A 23,613-nucleotide genomic window follows, 5' to 3' on the forward strand; every position below is an offset into this window, starting at 1 on the left:
CAAGCATTCATTGCATGGATTTGTACCACTTTGTTGCTAATTTATTTCGGTAGGAGCAAAATTCATAAACATTATATCTGAAGCATATTGGTTTAAGAAAGAATCCATCTAATTTAAAAACACTAACGCACCCAACCTCTATCATTTGAATGAAGGCGTTCAAAAACCTAGAGGCAACCACTGACCTTATCTTAATACCTCATTGAGCGCTTTAAGTAATGTTTTAATTAGGTGCAATTCCAGCTTTAATTAATTTTGAGCTAAAGAACAATGATGGATTCAAACCAGATGTGTGAGTGGATGTGAGTGTCTGAAAAGTGTCAGCGCTCCGTCCATCATCCCCTTGTGTTTGCTTTGTTCACATAACTATTAACATAACTTTACATGAGAAGAGCTAGTAGGCTCACCTCTCCTTGTCAATGAGATACAGGTCTAGTCACACTACTGAACAACCAAACCATGGTTCGCTCAGAATATCTCTCTATGTGATACACCAAGGGCATGAACAGTAGCCCAGTGCCCACTAAGAGGGCATGCTTGCTTTGTCCCTCTGTTCAAAAAGCACATTCTGTGCTTATCATTATCATCGACAAGCAGGCCTCTGTGCAAATGCTAGATTGGTGTGACTCCAAGCGCAAAATAAAACTCTGGATACCAGTTTCACATGCAGTCGGAGATTCAAGGTGTTTACCATGCAGAGGACATCCCTGTCCCAACAAGCAGCATGGATGCAATATACTGGAAATATCACAGAATTCATATAGAATCAATAACCTGCCTCAATGAATGCACCATAGAAAAATCCATTATCCGGCTCTGGTGCCTTAAAGGGTTCACCTTTTGTCTCTTCAAGATGAATAACATGTACATGCCTGACTATAATGTCATCTTCTAGCATCCCTCTTTGCATTGCATTCCATTGCCATTTGAACTCCTGGATCCTACTAGATGCCTCATTGATCAATCATAAATGTTTGAATGTGTATCTAGATCATGGATGTTGTAACATGCGAGCACAATTTTATACTGACACACTTGTCCAATATTAAATGAATCCCCCCAACAGGGCTCTGATTTAAAATTTGTGCTCATGAGTTCCTGGATACTGCTGTCAAGGTCGAACGGGAACTCTGCTGGAATGATGTGGTGTCGATGATTTTTCCTACCTTAGGCTTTGAACCTTCTAGTTAAAAATGACTCAAAACTTCTTAATGGATAAGGGAATTAGGGAAGTTAGCTAGAGAGAGACTGGTGGGAGTCAATCCTGCGAAATTAAACCAAGACATAGATGACTATGCTCTACGTCACGTTAATGTGGACAGAATTCATGGAATATAGTAAAACAGTTATTTCTGATTTGCAACACAATCACATTTCAGTTTAACTATTGTGTTCACCAATATAGTATGAGGATACATGATACAACATAGTCTTGGGTCTCAGGCCTCACTCCCTATATCTGTGTTTATATGGAGGCTTTCTTTGTCCTAAAAGAAAAAATATGTGCAATTAAATTATACTCCTACCAATAAACTGCAATACTCGTTGGTGTGTCTTCCGCCTTCACTTACCATCATTAATAACAAAAACAACGTGCAGGTATTCGTTCCTTCATAAAACCCTGGAATGTAAACAGATTTTAGGCGAGTTTTATAGAATATAGGCAATAGTTGCATCATGTATGCCCATAATGAGTCTTTTGGTACACAAATTTGTTTTGAGAAGTCTTTCTGGGTTCTTGTTGTTGAATCAGAATGTCGAAAACATTGTTTCTCAAATCCATATACAACAAAATAACTTGCACAGGAGTTGCTTACCAGAACTCCTTTGTTGCACAGACTCATCAACTCACCAATACCAGAACAGAAAGTTCAATCCGAGACGGGGATGAGTTGGGGAGGGTAGATCATTGAAACAAGTCATCTTTTATCTGCTTGGGTGCTATGGACGTGACTTCCTGTCAAGAGTGTTCATAACTGCGTGCTTTTTATAGGGAGGTCATGTGAAAACTGAGGGGCAGGATATCCCTTTTTTGCTGGCACCAAAGGGATTCCATTTATTTTTCAGGTCAGGCTGCTGGAAAAGAGCTTCCCAGCAACACAATCTGTTTTTATTTTCCTTTGTGATGACTATTAGTGCTAATGGCGCACTCACGACATAACACAGAAAGGCAAACTGAAATAGGCCCTTTGGCTCCCATGACAGGAAAAGATCAAAACAAGAACCCTGTGACATCTCTATGGTTTTCGCATGGTCCCTGGTTAGTTCTTTTGCAATCACAGGCGGTAGGCCCACCCACAAGTCAAGTACTGTTTTTATTGGATTAAGTGTGGGAATACTGGGTGGAAGGAATTTTGTGGATCCCCATAGCTTCCATAAGTTTTACTCACAGAAATGTGAGGAAATGTGTGGTTTTAGCCAAAGTTTGAGAGTTGCGATGCCTTCTGGTTAAAAACAACTTAGTGGGATCCACACATGCCTCACCAATGTCAATTCCCTCGGTTGACTAGTTTTCAGAAATTTCTGGGGTTTGTTGGTTTTCCTGGGTTGCAGCCCAGCCAAAACTCAAATTCTTCAGCTACCCACATTACTAAAAAGGGTCGATTTCGATTGGTGAAATGGGATGTCTCCACATCTCATTTTGGTTTTTTTGTGTCATGGGGACTAGGCCGAGCCACACACAAGTTGGTTATTGTTTTTATCAGGAGACATGTGTGGATGCTGGGTGATTGGAATTTTGTAGATCATTGATGCTCACGGAACTTTCCATTGCAGAAATGTGAGGAAAATGTGAGTTTGAGCCAAAGTTTGTGGTTTGCAAGGCCTTCTGTATAAACAAAAAAAATAACAATTGTGGAATCCACACAAGGCACACCACCCTGGGCACCCCTGGGTGTTTAGTTTTCAGAAATCCCTGGGTCTGGTAGGTTTCCCTGGTTTGCGGCCTAGCCAGAACTCAAATTCTGCAACTACCCAAAGTGCAAAAAAGAATCTGTTTTAATTGGTGAAATAGGATATCCCCATGTCTTGTTTGGTGTGTTTTGTGTAGCGGGTACTGGACCCAGCCACACAGTTGGGGTATGTGATTATCTGGAGAAGTGTGGGAATGCTCACTAATGAATTTTGTGGATCCCACAGCTTCTGAAAATTTATCTCATAGAAATGTGAGAAAGATGTGTGTTTTAAGCCTAAGTTTAAGGTTTGCAAGGCCTTTTGAAGGATCCACACAAATAATACCACCCTGGACTTTCCTGGGTGTCTTGTTTCCAGGAATGCGTGGGTTTGGTTGGTTTTCCTGGGTGGCAGCTGTGCCACAGCTCAAATTCCGCGACTACACAAACAAACATTTGCAATGCAATAGGTCTCGCATTATGTGTTTTGAAAACCTGCACGCGATACTTAAACATGCACATTGTACTTATAGTTGTTGCTTACGAGAGGTAAGGGTGGCAGTAACTGCGTCTTTTACTGCCAGCATAGCTCCTTGTAAGCAAGGTCTACAAGTACAAAGTACGTGTCTGCGCACCACTTGCAGGTTTCAAAACACATGAAAGGGATTGTCCATTACAATGCCAATAGCTCAAACTCTCGCAAATGCAAGACCTATTGCATTGCAAATGTTTAGCCCCTCCCACTAATCAATCACTGGCAGTTGAACATGCTCTGGGAACACAAACATTTTAAACAGCACAAATAATACTGCCTACGAAAAGTCTAACACAAACACAACTAATCAATCAATCAGGTGTTTAAGCGCGACTACTCACCCATAAGGGTCTCAAGGCACTGGGGGGAGTGGAGGGGCGGCGGGGATCACAGGTTCCAGTCCATCAAGGAGGGGTCTGTTGAAGAGCCAGGTTTTGAGGTTTCTTGCGAAGATGAGGAGCGATGTCTGTCTGAGGTGGAGCGGAAGGTCGTTCCAGGCTCTGGCTGCGAGGAAGGAGAAGGGGTGGCCTCCCGATCTGGTCTTTCTGGCACGGGGGACCACGGCGTTGGAGAACTGAGCTGATCGTAGGGTCCTTTGGGGTGCGTGGAATTTGAGTCGGCTGTTCAGGTATGCTGGTCCGGTGTCATGGAGAGCCTTGTGAGCGTGAGTTAGTATCTTGAAGGTGACTCTAGCTTCGATGGGGAGCCAGTGGAGTGTGCGCAGGTGCTAGGAGATGTGGCAGTGTCTTGGCAGGTTGAGGACCAGTCTTGCAGCAGCGTTTTGGATGTTCTGTCACTTGCGGTGAGGTTTTTGTTTCTTCCGGCGTAGAGTGCGTGGCCATAGTCGAGTCTGCTGGTGACCAGGGCGTGAGTGATGGTCTTTCTGTGTTCAAGGGGGATCCATTTGAAGGTCTTGCGTAGGAGGCGGAGGGTGTGGAAGCAGGAGGACGAGACAGAGTTGATCTGGCAGTCCATTTTGAGCTCTGAGTCCAGGATGATTCCCAGGTTGCGTGCGTGGTCCGTGGGGGTGGGCGGGCTTCCGAGGGCAGGGGGCCACCAGGTGTCGTTCCAGGTGTCGGGGTTTGGGCCCATGATAAGTACTTCCGTTTTGTTGGTGTTTAGTTGTAGGCAGCTGTTTTTCATCCATTTGGTGACGGCTTCCATACCGTCTCGAAAGTTGCGGTGTTGGGTTCCTTGGATAGGGAGAGGATGAGTTGGGTATCTGCGTATGACTCAATGTGGAGTCCGTAGGTTCTGATGATGGGGCGAGCGGAGCCATGTAGACGTTGAAGAGCGTAGGGCTGAGGGAGAACCCCTGGGGGACTCGGTAGGTGTAGGGTCCGAGAGGAAAGGGGGAGTCTGACCCACTGCGTTCTGCCAGAGAGGAAGGAGCAGATCCAGTCGAGGGTCTTGTCTTGGATCCCTGCGTCATGGAGTCTGCCTATTAGGGTGCGTGAGAGACTGTGTTGAATGCCGCAGAGAGGTCTAGGAGAATGAGGGCTGCTGTTTCTCCTTTGTCCAGTAGGGTGCGGATGTCGTCTGTTGCGGCGAGGAGGGCGGTTTCCATACTGTGGTTTTTTCTGAAGCCGGATTGGGAGGAGTTGAGAATGTAGTGCTCTTCGATGAATGTGGCGAGTTGGCTGTTGATGTCTTTCTCGAAGAATTTCGCTGGGAACGGGAGCAGGGAGATGGGTCTGTAGTTTTTGAGGTCGGTGGGGTCCGCCGAGGGTTTCTTCAGGAGGGGGTTGATCTCGGCGTGTTTCCAGTCATCAGGGAACGAGGCGGTTGCCAGGGAGTGGTTGATGGTGTGGCAGAGCATGGGTGTGATGGTGTCAGCGGCTCTGTTGAAAATTTGGTGGGGGCAGGGATCTGTGGGGGCCCCTGAGTGGATTGACTTCATTGTCTTCAGAGTGTTTTCGGTGGTGAGGGCTGTCCAGTTAGCAATCGTTGACTTCAGGGTGTCGGGGGGTGGTTGGTGAGGGTTCAGTGTGTTGGTTGTCTTTGTCAAAGTTGTTGTAGATGCTCTTGATTTTGTGGTGGAAAAAGGTACTGAGTTTGTCGCAGAGGTCTTGTGAGGGAGGGATGTCGGTGGACTTGCTGGTGGGTTGGGGCGAACTCCTTGATGATGTTGAAGAGTTCTTTGCTGTTGTGTACATGAGTGGAGATTCTGTCTTCAATCGCTTTTTTTCTCGTTTCTCTGATGAGTTGGTGGTGGGCGTTGGTGGCGGCTCTGAAGTTGTTGTGAGCTTCTGTGGATTTGGTGTCCCTCCAGGTCTTTTCGAGGCGGCGGCAAGTGTGTCTGGACTCTCGAAGTTCAGTGGTAAACCATCTGGCTTTCTTGGCATGGGCGTTGTTGTTTTTCTTGTGGGGGACTATGGTGTTGGTGTTGTCGGAGATCCATCTGTGCAGGGTACGGGCTGCAGTGTTGGGGTCATCTTTTTCTGTGATGGTTGAGGTGGAGTTGCTGAGTGATGAGGTTAGCTAGTCGTCGGTGATTCTGGTCCAGTTTCTTCGTGGGAGCAGGTGCTGGTGTCTGTGGATGGTGGGTGTTCTGAAGGTGAAGTGAACGCATCAATGGTCAGTCCATGGGAGTTCGGTGGTGTGGCTGAAGGTGATGGAGTTTCCTGTTGTGAAGAGGGGGTCAGGGGTGTGTCCTGAGTGCTTGGGTTCGGTCACGATCTGACGTAGTCCAATGTTATGGAGGTTGTCCAGGAGGGATTCGGTGCTGGGTTCCAGTTGGTTGTCGATGTGGAAGTTGAGGTCTCCCAGTAGGGTGTAGTTGGTGGACGCAATGGCATGTGGGGAGATGATGTCAGTGATGGAGTTGGCAAAAGGTCTGCAGGGTCCAGGGGGTCAGTAGATGAGGGTTCCTCGGAGGGTGGAGGTAGGGCTTGCCAGTATCTTGAAGTGAAGGTGTTCCATCTGGTCTTTGGGCTCGTCGGGAGTGTGCTCAGGCGGTGGGTGGATTTGTGGACGATGGCGATTCCTCCTTCCGGATGGGTAGGACGGTCCTTCCTGGAGATCTTGTATCCTTGGGGAATGGCGATGGCGAGGTGGTGTTGGTCCAGGTTTCGGTAAAGACTGCTACGTCCGGGGTGTGATGTCGAGGAGGTCCCACATTTTAGTGTCGTGTTTGTGGAGGGATCGTACGTTGAGGAGGATCCATTGCAGGGTCTTCAGTTCAGTTGTGTTGTTGCGGGTGGGTTACACTGTGTCCGTGCTCTTGGTGCTGCTGAAGGTGTGTCGGCAGCGGTGACAGCTGAAGGGTCCGTGGGTTTCAGCTGGTGATGCTAGCTTGCATTTGTTGTGGCCTGGATTGACAGCGTGGAGTGCCACTGGGTCGTAGCGTTGGCGGTGCAGAGATCCAGGGTTCCTGGACGAGGACGGGCACAGACTGGCTTGCCGTTGGCGCGCCAGCGGCATGCCCACTGCGCGCAGCCGCCATTAAGTAGGGGTCGGGGAGGGCTGAACAGATGGGAGGCGGGGAGGGGAGCTGGATTGGGCCGGTCGCGCTGGAGGGAGGGTCCGCGAGGGCAGCAGCGGCGTGGAAGCGGGCAGGAAAGGGAAAGGAGGGAAAGGGAGGAATAAAGGAAAAAGGGGGCAAAGTGAAAATAAAGCAGAAAAGTGCAGAAAAGAGGCTGAAATTGAGGGAAGAAAAACGAGTGAAAAAGACGAGTAAAAGGTGGAGCAAGAGAAAGGAGACAGAGGTCAACTGGACCACCAGGGATAAGGCGCAGGTAAACCTGCGGGTGAAGGAGGGTCGCGATCACCAACACACGAGAGTGCAAGTGCAGGGGCAGGCCTCACTTAATGGTGGAGCTGCGAGGGAGGGGGAGCAATTTCACTCACAATGAGTCAGTGGTCTTGCTCCTGACAATTTATTGGAAAGCTATGTCACTATCGACGCCCCAATTACAATACGTAAGTGCAAGCCAAAGTATTCAGCTCCTTGGTACTCCTGAAAGAAACTCAATTGTCTTTCCTTTCTGGCCCTAGCCATCTTCAAACCCAGCTGCATTTATAAAACTATCACAACAGGCACCCCAGTATCCTACAGTTCACCACCTCTGGTGGATCATGACAAGCCTGTAGTCAGGACACCCTCAGACTGCAGACTAATTGTAAAAAAGAAAAAGCAAGACAGCAGCAGGCCTTTCCATCTAGGCACCCAGGATCAGGAACATCCCCTCTGTATTCATCAGGACCACTCCCCAACTCTGCTCCAATTTATTAAAGAAAAGTTGACTTGCCTCAGAGCAGTATATCACAATGCATTAACCATCCGCATCTCCTATTCCTTCCAATTACTTGTTGACTTTATGCTAGTTTGTAACTATGTACAGCGCTACCTTTTGGCTAGGTTTGCACTACAGAAATAATATATGCATAGATGCATACAACCAGACAACAATTCAAGTATCAATTGTGTAGGTTTGGCTACATTTGGGCTGTTTGTGCATTCACTCAAAAATAGCATGATGGAGCCTGCCCCTAAGCTTTTAGGACATCAGGTCTAAATGTACACAGAATTTTAGTAAGCCTCAAAAAAAGGCCACACCACACAACTAACATTATCAATCAAGATAATCCCATCTGAGATCATTTAAAATGCAGACTGACATATCTACTCCTATCAAGTGTCCCATTTAACATTTCTACCCCAGTTTCCTGTCTAGAGTGAGCATAACCCTACATCACCTGCCTCAGGTCGGCAGTCCTCTTCATCTGTGTCTCCTAATTGTGACATCTTGCATCCAGATGTCAAGGCCTAACAAAAAATGAATGTGTGTCCTCATGTAACGTAACTGGTGCTATGTAAAGCGCTGTGATACCTGATTGGATTCGGGTCAAGTTTGCGCTATATAAAACTCTGCGAAAAAAAAAAAAGGCCACCAGCAGAATTATATTCAGCAGATAAATTATGTCCAATTAACTGTATTGTAGTGGAGATGGAGTTCCATGTACACACATTGCTATGTTAGCATAAGCGCCCTAGATGTAAAACGCCATCTTGCCCCTTTTGCTGCTTTTGCACACAACACTGCAGGTAGCTGTTATTATAAGAAAACTGCTTGCTCGCTTTTTCTTCACATGAGAACGGTCTGTTGTTCACATCCCTAGACGTGCACCGCGCCCTTAGTCTGAACACTGTGTGCAGAAGCCGCAAGGTCAAATAACAATGTATGCTTTTGAATTCATGTTGATCGGCCCACGCTCTAGCCATAACACGTGCACAGCTGCAAATATCTTAAACTCGGGTGCCTTTAATATTGCATTTTGCATGCATGATTCAGACACTTGGAGAAAACCTTTTCCAGACACAGAGCAGAGCTGATCCTGTGATGTGATTCACCTAAGCTGACATTTACGGTATGGGGTTCCCCATTCAAGCCTAGAGACCTTCTACTCGTTTCATAATAATAGCTTACTTGTGAAGGGAGGGTGGCTATATTCCACTATCATTTATAACATGGTATCTCCCTTCATTTTCTATGGTATTGTAACAATGCTAATGGTTTTGTTTTTAATCATTTGTCTGCTTATGTTAGCCAAAGTACTGCTCCTTAGGGCACGTAGTTAAAAATAAACATTTTAAACTTTAGTGTCTCTGATTACTCTTGTTGCGGACTGTTATGAGAATAATAACGAAAAGGTGTTTCTGATTCCCACCATTCCTGAGAGTACTCTAAGTCGCTTGTTCTGGGTTGTCTAATCATTGGTAGCTTTGAGATAATACGGAGAACGAATGAGACACTGATGCTAGTCGGATAGGGGTTCTGGGTACTGAGGTGAGTTTTTGGTACACTGCAATTCACTGAGGTCCTGGTTTCCTGCGCATAGTTCTGTGCATGAGCAGAATCCCTGCAACATGGCGCACCTAACGTTTGGTCTTATGATTGAGGTGCCTTAGTAGTACTTGTATTCGTCCACAACTACCCTCACTCTTGTTTCCGGATAGTGACGGAAATTAAAAAGGTTTCATTTTATACCCTTTTTGTGCTACTGTTCATATAGATTGTTTTTCTTCTCTGTGTCCTTATGGCTGAAGTCGCAATTGTAGCGTATAGTCGCACACCTCTCTGGCGTCATTTGACGCAGTTTGGGGTGCCTGACGATGGGATGTCTATTATCTTTGTGGTGAGTGTCGATGCTGCGTATCCCTATGAGCTATTTTACTCTTGGGTTACTTTGCCGGCGGTGAATGCGGACAATGGTACGTTTCACTCTTACACTCCTTCGACAACCCCGGCAAATTACACGCCATATAGGACGCAAGAAATTCCAATTTCCGCTTGGTAGCATCATATTTGGTTCAATGGCACCCTCCCCCACACGTTTAATCCAGTTAGTTTGGGTCCCTTGTCCATTCCAGGGTTTACAACACATCCACGTTATTTGCAGGCCACGGTGGATGAGTTACGTCTACTCCATACCGCCTTGATTACGGTACATCTGGCTTTAGTGCAATATGTTTCACGCAATGTACAGGTAGGGGCACCTGTAGTTGCGGGGCAACCAGCTGGCCCGGCCAGGATTACTATTAGTCCCGTCATGGTTAATTCGGTAATGGGCAAGCGCCCACAAAATAAGGACGATCTGCCTTATTGGCTTGCTGAGCAATTTGACCAGCTGGAAGCGGTTTTTCCGAATTCTACTCCTGTGGAAAAACACAGGTTCTCACCATTAGTTTGCAGAAAGACTTGGTCCCAGAGGTAGCTGATTGTGATAACTGGGGTAAAGTGTTTGCAGCAGTCTACTTGAAGTGCTTCGGCACACAGTTTATGGCTGTATTGCCCTCCGTGATCAAACGTGTTCAGGATCAACACGGTCCGGAGGCGGCCGTCGAGTTAGGAATGAGGCTTGTCGGAATGTTTGACGTAGTTGCCACGCTCATCCTTGGTAACGTCAAGGGAGATGCGGTTAACTTTCAAGTGTCAAATGCACTGCGCCTCGTTGACGACGTCTATAAACCCCGGGAGTTACCAAAGATTATTGCGGAGGCGTATAGGACCATTGGCCACAATAGTTTAGGGGTTAAGCCTTCTGTTCAGACGACAACTACACAACCGCAAACTAAGTCAGGGACGTCTTCTAAGGACGAATGTCCACCTTTTCTGAAACAAAATTGGAAAACTAAGAAACAGGTAAAGCAGCAACAGAAACAGGGGGTCTCGTCCCGCGTCGCCAGTCCAGTCGACTACTGAGCGCACTTATGATTTGCGCGATCGCGCTAGGATTAGGTCTCCTGATAGATTTCAGGTTTCTGAACAACGTTCTCCTCGTTCTTCACAGGAAACATCGGTCTCACAGTCCGGTGGAGGAGAACGTGGCAAAGGTCGGGGTGCCCAACAAGGACGTGAGCAACCCAGCCAGACTGACGATAAAGGCAAGCAGGATGAATTTGCACGCCAACGACCCCCGTTTCGAATGAAGAAAGTTGCTGCACTAACAGCGAGGTATGCCACAGAAAGTGAGAACGCAGCTTCAGAACCTAACATGGGCACTAACGCTGCACGACAGCGCAGCGGAGGTTACAGTAGTGCGGCAAGCACTGCGTCCATTTCTGGAGGTGACAGCAACTGATACATTTATCACTGTAGAAACTGCTGATACTAGAGTGGCTCCCCCTGACAGACTATAGGACATAGTCATTTTAATAGAAGGCGACATACAACGTACGATAAAAGGGATTTGTTTGGAAAATCTGACCTCTACATATGACATTCTGTTAGCAGAGGCAGACTGGCCCCCAGCTTTTGTTTTGGCCGCTCCTAGAGGGGAGGAGGTAATCCTCCCATCTTTCGCGCACACAGTGCCGAAGGATCAGGCTCAGAACTTAGCAGAAGAGTGGGCTCAGGTACTTGCTCCGGCGTTGTACCGTACTCAGGTTGGGTGGGATAAGTTGTCGCCTAGCCATGAGATTCCATTACGGTCTATGCCCCTGCCACTACCCCAATATCCCATGCGCAGCGAGGCTAGGTCCCACGTCTCAGAAATCCTTGAACAATTGGAATATCAAGGTGTTATTGAAACATGTGTGTCACCCATGAATAATCCTCTATTCTCTGTAACTAAACCTGATGGGTCATACCGCCTAGTTTTGGATTACCGGCATTTGAACTCTCATTGTCATACCTGTGCTGTACAGAATACCCACAGTTCAGCCCTAGTTGATAGTCTCGTGAGAAAAAGGTTTAAGACCACACTTGACATCTCCAATGGCTTTTACAGCCATAATCTGTCCTCGATTAGTAGTCAGTGGACAGCCTTTACTTCTGGCGCCAAACAAAAACAGTTTAAAAGATTAGCCATTGGCAATAAAAACAGTCCAGGCGTCTTTGCCGCACGTGTAGTCTCTCTGTTAGAGAGCATTGACCCTGATGCGTACTCGTATGTTGATGATATCTATCTCACAGATGACAAATTATGGCCGCATCTATGTCGCGTTGACCGCATCATTGTCATGTTTGCGGACTTCTGTTACAAATTCAACTTTGCAAAGTCACACATTGCAGAGTATACAGTGTTGTTTTTGGGCTATGAACTCAACAACCATGGCTGAGGATTGGCACCTCACTTCCTAGAGAATTGCTCATGTTTGCGTGCTCCAACGATACTGAAAAAACTATAATCTTTGCTGGGTTTTTAAAAGTTTGGGCGTACTTACATTCCCGATTATACCCAGCGTATCAAGCCGCTATATGCCTTGGTACAACCTACATTTTCCAAATCGAGCTGGCTGCCAGAACATTCAGCTACCTTGCAATCTTTGCAGGCTGATCTTCTTGCTTCGAAATACTTACTGACGCGTGATAACCACACTAACTGGTAATAAGAATTGTGCCTGGTGCAGTGGGTTTCACGTACTTAACGTTCAATGAGGGCTGCACAGTCCCCATTGCTTACAAATCACACATGTACACATCGGCTGAGATCCGCTTTTCGACTGTCGAGAAAGTTTTGACTGCAGTACAGATGGCGATTCTGAAAGAGAGAGCGCTATCGCAAGGCAAACTCATGTTGGTTGTCACACCGTATCCTGCCCTAGAGGCAGTGACGAAAGCCAGTGTACCTAATTCTAAAGCTGTGCATCCACGTTGGATACAATGGGCCACTTCTTTGACATCGCCGGATGTCACTTACATCTTTGATGCCTCATTGCACTCAGGAGTACTTGCAGTATGAATTTGTTCATCCAGCTCCTCTGTCTTTGCGCCTGCTTGAGGATTACCATTGTGTCATTTATACTGACGGTTCGGTGCAACCGGCGATGGGATCTAAGCATGTCAATTGATGGAACTTTGGCCCCCCACTCCTCTTCGCACATCATGAAAAGAGACCAGACTTTTGTGAATATTACTGCCTGGCCTGTGTTGGATAGGATTGTATGGGATGCTGTTAAATTTCAAATTCATGGTCCCACAGAGGTGATTAATGTCCCCAATGTACTTCGTGTCTCTATAGGGGATGTTGTTAAAAAAAAATCCGCTCTTATGATTGGGATATCCAAGCCGTAGAGGCGCTTTTTTCTGATTTGAAATATTATGCTGCTTTTGATGCTGAAGATTTATATTTAGACACAGCTAACTATGGAGAGTTGTTTTGCTACCAACACTATGGCAATCATTTCCTGCATAAAGAAAATACATTTAGAAATTTTGTTAATTATACGCAACGGGAACATTGCCCGACACCTATTGAAGGCAGCTCCAAAACTCTAGTACTAATTTACATATTTTACTGATTTCAGTGTATCTGAACCTGAAGCCTTTTATTTTAAAGTGGCGGCTGAGTCAGCTTCCACGGTTAGACTGACCCACACTAAATTATTGTATTCCAAGTCCTTTATGGATGAATTGGCTATTGGGGGCTATGAGCTGTGGAAAGATACCATTGATCTTAAATCAGTTTGGGGTTCTAAAGCATGGCAGGTACAAGGTACGGAAGCTCTACAGCGTGCTTGCCTTATCCCAAACAACATATTGTTTTTGAATTCTACCATTTTGTAAACCACCTGCTTTGGATTGGCTACTTCTAAAAAGATGAATACCCCCTCTATTCCAGATCTGGGCAGCTATCCGAGATGGGATAATCACAGAGATCTGCCGCTTGATGCGTTGCTGTCACATATTACTAATACATCCTTCAACATTTCCACCCTAGATCCTGAAGGATGGTTGATATGGCAGAAGAGCTCAGACTTCTGTCAACATCGTTTCCTGGGTCTATACCCTGGCTATACTCAGGTTAGAGTGGATCCCCGATTTGAATCTTCCCATTCTGTTACTACCTATTCGGTCGGAAAGTTATGTCAGAACTGGCTGCATCACTCCACCTTGGCATCTGTTAAACTTCATTTAGCAAAATTAGATGACAAAGTAGATTTGAATGATTTTGTTAAAGGTCCTGTGGGTGGCAGGTCTAAAAGATGGGTGTATGCTATTTATAACGTAGTTTGTAAATTATCTCAAATTGAAGCTGCTTCAGATTAAGAGCTATTGATCAAGCAAATTTGGAAAAAGTGCTAGCTGTCATTGATAATAGCATTAACACCCTTTCTTCCAGAATTTATACATTAGATAATATTGTTTCATCTGTTGTGGATATTGTACAGGATGATATGTCTGTTTTATACCATGGTCAAAATCAATTGCGTTCTATAATGCAGTTTGCATGGACTTTGCAAACATTGAATGCTGGGAAAGTTCCCTGGGACTACATGGATACATCATCGTTATTCCTGCAGTTTAATCTGACTGCGAAACAACAGTTCATGTCCATGAAAGGTGCAACATACTCATTATTGCATATTGAAAAGTTGGAACCTTTGCCTTTCTCTGTGGCCGAATTGAACTCAGCTGTGTACCTTATCCACGGTTTAATCACCTTACCGTTTCCGTTGTTTAAGTTCAGTTTATGGATGAAACATTATGCCCTAGGAAGATATGAACCATTTGGCACTGCTTTCCGGCATGAAGTATGGTCACTCCCATTTACATACAGATGCATGAGAGAGGGTAAAGAGGTTTTTTTTGAAAGGAGAGGAATGCACTTCCACACCTGATCACTCAGTTGTCTGTAGGCACATCCAACTGCATGGCACCTGCAACGTTAAGGCACCGAAAGAGCGCGTCCCGTTGGAGTTCATACGTTTTTCTCGCACTGGGCAATAATGAATATTTTTATTTGTAATGTGCGTGCTACTCCCACCCTCTGTATCGGCAGTTGCCAGTTCTACCTCAATGCGTGCCATGTTTTGGTTAATGCCAGCACTTTTTCCCTTTGCACCAACGAGCATACGCTCACTCTGCGTGCCAAGTTCGAGATAGCCTCTGTATTGGCAGTCTCCAGTTCTACCTCCATGCGCGCCATTTTTGGGTTAATGCCAGCACTTCTACCCTTAGCACCAATGAGCATACCCACACCCTGCGTGCTGCGTGCGAGATAGCCCGGCTTACCGCTGAGGCACACGGCTACACTTTCGGCTTAAGGCATGCCGCAGGGGGGCATTTGTATTTTTAATTAGATGCACTCGCACTCCTCCAGTTCATTCCATTCCATTCCATTTCATTTGTAGAGTGCACGGTTACCACCAACGGTGGTGTCTCGGCGCTCAGCAGCGGAAAAAACCCAGCGCCAGACAGGCTAAGGCAGATCAAATAGCCAAGTTTTCAATGTGTTCAGTGTTAATATGAGCAGCTCACCGCAGAGGCACTCTTCAATGCTTGTGGCTCTAGGCACGTCACAGCGGGGTCCTTTAAATGAGTCACACTCGCACAATTTTGTGCGGCAACCAGCACATTGACATTATGAACACCTTATGACACACATGATTCACGATTATGGTATTCAATGCAGCTAACTTTCGACTGCGCATGGATTGTCCAGATGCCTTACCTCCATGATAATCGTTCTCAGCGCACACTAACACACTTGTGTCTATGATACACTACATATGAGAGAAGCATGTGGTACAGTAATCATTTATATTAAGACAACTCCAGCATGTGCCCACTATCTCACTATAACATCTAGCCTGTCTTTTATGATTTATACTTGCCTGAAAAGAGCCTCCAGTCGAATTTTTTCATTAATCTTCCATTGGTTGTTCTTCTTTCCTGTTTTCTCCGCTCTCCCCTTCAGGTCTCCTACCCTGGTACAAGCCTACTAGGGTACCTTCCACTGCGTCTGTACATCAGTCTTAATTACGAGTACCAGACGGTCGATAGTGCACCTTCCACGTTTAACTGTTCATGGTCCTTATCAAGTGCCACCTGACCCATTAGGGGCAATTAGACACGAAAGATGTTGACCCACTACACCACAACAGCCCTTTAGAAACATTATATCCATCTAGGGCACCGATAACTTTTAATTAAGCCTGAGCTACCACATCAATAAACACTTATGAGAGTAGGACAGCTATAGACTTATTTTAACCCATTTTCTTGTGCACTACCTAGCCCCCACACCCGCACGCACCCTACGGCTTCTTCAAAAGATCTCTGCCAAAGAGCCCCGTTTACGGGAGCCCGTCAGGCATTGCAACGCCAAAGCAACGAGGAGCTTGTCCCAATGATGAAGCATGGCATCCTTCGGGGTGTGTGAGGGCATCACAAAGAAAGACCTCCCTTTCCCCGATCCTCTCACTAGGCACTGCACACCTTCTTGATACTCATACATGTATCAAGCCATTGTTTGATGCTAGTGCATAGTCTGTTCCTCGTAATTTCTCCATGAACAACATAGTATACCTAACTACAAAGTAACTCTTTCAATACAGACATCACCTATTTATCTACTATAAACACCTCATTTAGCAGCTGAAATAGTGCTTCAAAATCAGAGATGACTGCAACTACTAAAGAAACTTAAACTTATGGTAAGAGATGTTAGGCCTGCATATTAAATCACTCATAGTGTTTTAACAGCATAGTGTGCGTACAAAGTAATGACCAAGAGTGATAGTGCTATGAAGTAAATATATGTTGTATGTTAACTCACATATTCCTCATCAGTATTCTTTTTCCCAAACAGGCAAATATGGGACACGAATCTGCCCTGCTTTCCTTCTGAATTTACCATACATTTGTTTGCCTATCTGGGCTGGTTTCAGAATCTATAATCAACCATCTGTGAGCTATAATCTTAAAAACAAGGTAATTTGTTGAAGGAGATAACTGTTGCTTTCAGAGTTGTTCTTTTACAATAACTATGTCAATATTTCATGGCTGTAATCTGTCAGTGTACAGTTTTTTAGAAACTATGTAAATCAAAATGTTTAGATGTTCTGTTATAGCACTTTATTGGGTGTCTTAGAACGCACAATATAAGTCTACTACAAAATGCTCCCTGTTTGACTTAAGTCAAGTGTCCTAGCCATATTTCTCATTTATCGGAAGGCGAGCGTATATAACTGAAGTATTTTTTCAGTGGCATTGAGAGAGGTAGTAAGGTCCTTTCACAGTAGGTGAGGGTTGTACCACCAAATACTTGTTTGCAATATCAAAATCTCAGTAGGGAATTATCATACATGTATCTTATTTTTTCCCCCCAGTAATATACCTGTGTAGCCAGTGCCTCTGACAGTAAGTAACGAGGTTTTAGAGACCTGGTGGACAAACACCAATATGTTAAATTATCTTCTCTTTTGAAATGCGAGCTAGCGAAGGCTTTGTGAAACTGCTGCATGTAATCCATTTGTTTTAGTTTATAAATGGGCTGTGCTTCCTATTCTACGTTAGCTATTATGTAGATGTACCTTTCTTGGAAAACCTCAATGTTAATGTGTGATATCACCAGGTCACTGATGTGAATTGTGCTGTATTGTAATGTACTGTAAAATGTATATAAGATTCCTACCTCTAACAAGATGTCGAAGCATTTCGATTCATATTGTGAACCCTGGGTGCTCCTTTCAAGGGTGCATGATTCATAGGATGCTGGCTGTAGTTAGAACTGTATCGCAGCTGTTGTGTGAGGTGCATGAGGTTTGGAGACCTGCTTTAAACATGGCCTCGGAACTAGTACCTGTGCAAAGCATGAGATGTTGGGAAAACATTAGAATAGATGTGGTTGTGCATGCGTATACCATCCCATTTTAGGAGTGGTGTATGGAATAGAGTTATGAGAGTGGAAAGAGCTAGATTTGTAATGTCCCTACAGAGTTCAAGGTGTTAGTCAATTATTCTTAATCTAGCAGAAAACTAGTTACATTACTTAGTCTTTTGAAATAAGAAGGAGCTTCTACCAGTGTGAGACTTTTTGAAGGGAGTGCTGGTCAAGAATGAGGCCAACCTTTAGCTAATGCTGACGAAGAGTAATCCTCTCCTTGGATGCCTCATTGTATGATGTCTAGCCACCTGAAATACAAGTTTCATATGTGGAGTAAGTAGTTCTTGGCATTAGTTTTCTTGATTTTCTATTTAGCAGAGTACCAAGATGCATACCATTGTCACAATATAGTCTAGAGGGTATAAAGGGGATGTTAACTTGTACTCTGAATGGGGAAACTTGGGTAAGGAAAAATTTGACTTGTACCATAAGGTAGAGAATAGAGTCCATAATAACTTTCAGTTTCTGTACCTGGTTTAAACGATTTGGCGGTGGGCCAACTTCTCTTGGTTACACAATGAACAGGTTATAGTTATCTAAAAAAGCAGTCTGCAGCAGGTTGGGGTAGTGAGATGAACAAGGTTTGGGGTGTGCTGTTTCCATGAGGAACAGGATCAGAACTGATTTGCATTATGTGGGCTTCTGTGTAGAGTGGCACAGTGAGTGAAAAAATGATGGGTCGGAATGCAACCGGAGCGGATGCCACTGGTTAGAGTTTTTGCACACATTCATCCCATCACCTTTTGGGTGCTTGATTACCAGTTAATTTCAAAAAGTAGTACATTTGCACCCATTCAAGGAGTACCTCTATGGTGCCCAAAAATGAAAAAGTTAAAACCTCTGACTGATATGAGAACGACAAGAAAAACTGACACAGACAGAGCAGAACTGATTCAAGCCCCCATTTCCAAATACCAAACTAAGAATGCATTTGAAGGGTATCGCACCTCAATCACCTCCGCTCAATCCACCTGGGCCTTATAGTTCTCCCTGGGAGCTCATGACTATGGTGACATACAATAAACACAAGGAGAGGGGAAACCCAGTTATTTGTGACCGTGCCTGTCATGCCTGTATCTGAAACAAGTAATGCACCCAGGCAAATCGGTCCTTGCTTCACAATTTCTCAGAAAGTAAACTTTCTCTGAGATGGTGTGATAAATGACATTTTAGATATATGAGATTAGATTAAATTCATTTAGATGTTGGTGCCTGTATCGCAATTTAAGATATTTACAGACCTACCATTAAATGCTCTTTAAATAAGCCGATACACGACAATATGTTTAAGATTTGAGCATAATAGGAAGTGATTTCTTATATTAAAAAAATAAAGATAAATAAGTTGAGCCGATATACGGCTAAATACCGTTTTTGTCTTATAAATAGGAACATTGTGCTTTAATGTATAAAGTGGTTTGTAACTGATATAAATTGTTATATTGAACATCACTCCAACATGGCGACCATTAGAGATTTTGAGATAGGAGTCCTTGAATCATTGGACCCTCACCCAGACACTGAACATGAATGGGTGGACTCAACACGTTTGTAACTGGAGCTCTTTGAGTGGTAGCAGTGAGGGAAAGCAGGGTTGAGTGAGTGTATTAAAATAGCCTTTAAATCCTTTGTAGCAAATTCTGGAATCTAGGGCTAGGTTAAAATACATCAGTGTGATGCTTTTAGGAATTAATGTTCCCAGGCATTCGATGGGTCGACATGTTTCAGCCTTTATATAGCCCGTGAAGGGTCAGTAAGCTTTCCTCAGGACCTCGTTTTTACCCTGCTTTTTGCGATTGCTATTATTCTGTGCAATTAAATAGTAAAAAAACATGTACGAAACTATACAGGCCATATTTATAGGACCTTCTTCTTGTATGGTTGTAACTGAAAAGAGAAAAAAAGGGGGGGATTGCTTAGGCATCAGTGGGCGCTCATACCTTTTTGGAGCACCCCCAGTATTGAGATTATTAAATAGGCTATAAGTATTTAGATCAAAACCTTATGCTTGTCTTAAAATAGTTGTCACCACATCTAGAAACTCAGCATAGTTAAAATTTAAAGTAGCACTAAGGAAAATACATTTGGAAGGAAAAACAAACTAGACCTTAGTACATACACAACTTGTTTTTTCAACAGACATCATAGGGGTACCATGGGAGGACAGACTCTGTAGTCACGTTTTAGGCGGAGAAAATTCATTTTAAGTCATTTTGTTGTAAAAAAAAATGATTTCTGCACTAGCAGAGCAATTCAGCTAATCAGCGTAGACAAATGGGAGGTAAAATTAGAAAAAATAATACCTTACTTCATCAAGAGTACGCGTTCTTCACGCTCGTAGCACCTCCCCGTGTCCCTGCATGTTGGTGAAGGTCTGTTTGTTCTTTCCTTTTAAATGCCCCATTTATCCTTGTCGTGTGATCCTTGTCATGTGATCTTTGGTCACATGATCGGGACTGGAAAGAAAATGAAAGAAACACTCTTTCAGTTGCATTGAAGAACTCTGGTGTTTGTGTGAGCCTCAAAATACCCCCACAGGTATGTGGTCAGAACAATAAACTGCCTCGTTGCCAGTGGCTGTGTGCAGGTGTGCTGGTTTTTGTCACAGTACCAGTAAATTTTATTGCGTGTGCATGAACGTGGATTCTCCCGTTCAATGTAGCAGGAGCAAAGGATTATGGAACCTTGAGTCCAAAATCGAGATGGAAGTTAAAAGACCTTGTTTGAAACCTAAACGGGGTTCAAAACTATCCATGATCGAACCCTATTTGTATAATGATCCTACTCCATTTTCAATAACAGCAATCAGATAGTTGCAATTATCAAGATGGTTAAGTCGTTGCATCTATCCCTGTTGCATCCAATGGGGGTGATAACAAGAGTATTCGGCTGTGGTTGTTATCATGCCTAGTATTTCCCGCTGTGTAGGTAGCGGGATTCCAATATTTGGGGTGTCTTGATTCAGAACTTTCACTATTCCTCATTCTTGACTTATTTGCAAAAAGAATGAGAATATTTAGAGTATGGAACATCTACATTTAATCCGCTGGTATGACTAGATAGTTTATAAATGCATCTTTTCTCCTTTTCAAAAAGGATTTTTCCATTGTCTCTGTGGATACCTGTTCTAAAACTATCCATCTCATATCATTAGGGGCATGATTGCATATTATGAAGTGTTCCGCTATCTTGGTGGTACTGCGTCTACATCGTATTGTGCTCCTATGTTCCTCGATATGTGTGTTTACGTTTTGTGTTGTCATTCCTATGTATTTGAGATTACATGGGCATACAATCACTTGTTTGGTGTTGCAATTAGTACGTTTTCTCAACTCCCACGGGGTATTTAGACCCAGGTCTAGAGTTTTTGTTGCTGACGTCAGGTGGCAAACACTACATTGCCCACGTGGGCAATGTCCTGTGATTGGTGGGAACCCCAGCATCGTGTGCATTGTCTGTCCTGGTGTTTGTTGTTGTCTTAGTCTAGTGTGTGCGAGACTGTCCCGAATGCTTTGTGCTCTCTTGTGAGAGATTAGGAGCGATCACATAGTCTGCCTCCTATATTCAGTGTTCTCCTTTTACGTTGAATTATTTTTTTTAATTCAGTTAGATGCTTTGTTATATTTAGTGACGCACACGGGGGGGGGGGGATCTGTCTTGTTGCGTGTGGCACCCTCCAAAAGTGCCTCCCTGTTTTGGTTCCTAGCTCTTTTTTTTATTTCTCTATCAGTTGTTCAGAGTAGTTCCTGGCTTTCAGGTTGTTTTTCAATATTTCTGCTTGTTTCTTGAAGCCGTTTGTTTGGCTATAGTTGCGTCGTAGGTGGAGAAACTGGCCATAAGGGAGATTCTATCCCAGAGGGCACGGATGAAAAATATCAAATCTCTAAAGATTTTTTTTGTCGTGGTTTTATGGTACGTGTCTGAATGTAACCTACCCTTTTCATGGAAGATTGTGACATCAATGAACATGAGACTATTTTCATCTATGGTATGAATGAATTTGACGTTTCCGGCTTGTTCATTTAACCAATCAATAAAGGCTAAGGCTGTGTTCTTGTCTCCCTTCCATAGATTGAAGATGTCGTCTATATAACTCTTCCACATGGAGATGTGTTTGTGATAATGATTTGTCTCATGAAGAATACATTATGTTTCTAGTTTGAAGACGCAAAGTCCTGCTATGCTTGGAGTGAAGGTGCTCCCTATTGATGTACAGTGTTCCCTCAAATTAAAAAAAGTTCCTAGTCAGAGCTAGAACTGCACATTCTAAAATGAATTCTCTTGGTGTGTTAAAATGCCAGTCTTCTTTTGGTAAGGTTTCTCTTAATACCTCCAGAGTCTCATCCTGTGGCAGACTTGTATAGAGGCTTTCCACATCCAAGCTCAATAGCAGGTGTGCTTGAGCATTGTAAACGTAATCTCGAATTTGTGTCAACACATCTTTAGTGTCTTTTATGTATGTTTTCGTTTTTTGTAGAAAAAGTTTGAAAAAAAATCGCAGAATTGGGACAAGGGCTCTAACAATAAGCCAATACCTGCCATGATCGGTCGTCCTGGTGGGGGGGGGGGGGGAGGGTCCCAAATTTTGTTATCCATCCTTCACTTTCCGCCTCCTTTTCCAAGTTTGCAATTTCTATTTCAACTATGTTGTTGGATCCTTGGATAGGATCTTGTAGTTGTGTCTGTCATTTAACAACCGTAAGCATTCAGTTTTGTATGCTTCAGTATTCTGGATGACTATGCCCCCACCTTTATCGGCTGGTTTGATTATTATGGTAGTGTCATTCTGAAGTTCAGTCAAAGCCATCCTTTCCTGTCTTGTCAGGTTTAAATCCTCAACCTCTGAGTATACTGCTTTCTTAAAAGCTTATACTTCAACTGGTGTGGTGTGTGTCAGTGGATAGTTAGTGGATTTTTTACGTAGTCCTGTATTCGACAGTTACCCAGTTGGTTCTTGTTCGTTAAAAAGAGCCTTCAGGCGTAGCTTGTGGAAGAAACCAGCCACTTAGCAGTGAAAGAGGAATTTGTCAAACCCAGGTGTTGGTACGAACTCTAATGCCTTGTTTAGCACTTGCATCTGGGTGGGTGTCAATGTTTTATTGGATAAGTTAGTGACTGAGTTTTGGGCGTACTCGCTCCCTGTTATGCTAACATGCTCCTGGTGTTGACTCGGGTATCTTCCTCCTCCCAATGCATCTTGCTGTCCTTTCCTCTCCCTCCCCTTCTGTTCTGACCTCTCCCAAAAAAAGGGGAGCGCTGGGTAGTTTGGAAATTTGGGGGAAGCATTTTGGTGAACAGTGGTACCCACTGCTGCATGTGTGTACTAAACAGGGGGAAAGGTGGTTGGTAGAATGGATGTGCGGGGATACATAGGTTGTATAGGATAACTGTATCCTTGTCATGCAGGAAACAATCATTACAACGCATGTATTACAATGAAAATGGCTTGCTGTAGGGGGTATAAGGTGTTGGGTTTAACTCCAACACCTTCCCGACTGTTGCACAGACTGGAGTTGGAATAGTAAATTATACTATTCCAAACTCCAGCACACCCCCGACAGCAAGTCTTGCCATGCCTGTGCCCATGATCTTCTATTTCTACTCTTGTTGTTCCAATTCTGGTTGTAATCGCTCCCTGTTGGCTCTGAATCGGTTGAATTACCATCCGATGAATTGTTATTGTAGGTATCAGAGTTGTACCCTGTTGGAATTTTATAGTCAGCAATTGAGTATGAATAAGTCTTGCTGAATGCAAAATGGGTCACGTCTGTCTAAAGTTTTTTATATTTTGGATTGCATTAAATAGTCCTTAGATTCATTGGTCTCTTTATTTATTTTGTCTAGTCTTTTTTTGAAAGATGTGATTGTTGCCCTCATTTCTCCTTGAATTTTTTTGGATTTTGACTAGTATTTTCTCCGATAATCTTTGGCTAATACTGATAATCAAAACAGCAAGTCTCTGGTGCAGTGCCAGGCTATCTTGGCCCATTCTTTGTGAAATATAGTATCTAATATAAATAGTCTAGTGGCCTTGTTAAATATTAGGCCTCTAGGAGACGCGTTGGCTCTCAA

At 44.1% G+C, this 23,613-nt stretch overlaps 1 protein-coding gene across 2 annotated transcripts in view; it reads left to right on the forward strand.

The window, feature by feature from the left end:
* TM6SF1 (transmembrane 6 superfamily member 1) overlaps positions 1 to 23,613 on the forward strand; it is a 507,967-nt gene that overhangs the window by 287,824 nt on the left and 196,530 nt on the right. For both annotated transcript variants that reach the window (XM_085644277.1, XM_085644276.1), the window contains exon 6: positions 16,465 to 16,586. In XM_085644277.1, coding sequence (XP_085500403.1) covers positions 16,465 to 16,586 — 122 coding nt within the window. The remainder of the gene's footprint in view (positions 1 to 16,464; positions 16,587 to 23,613) is intronic.

Source organism: Triturus cristatus, chromosome 3_1 (assembly GCF_964204655.1).
Source record: "Triturus cristatus chromosome 3_1, aTriCri1.1, whole genome shotgun sequence".
Taxonomy (NCBI): domain Eukaryota; kingdom Metazoa; phylum Chordata; class Amphibia; order Caudata; family Salamandridae; genus Triturus; species Triturus cristatus.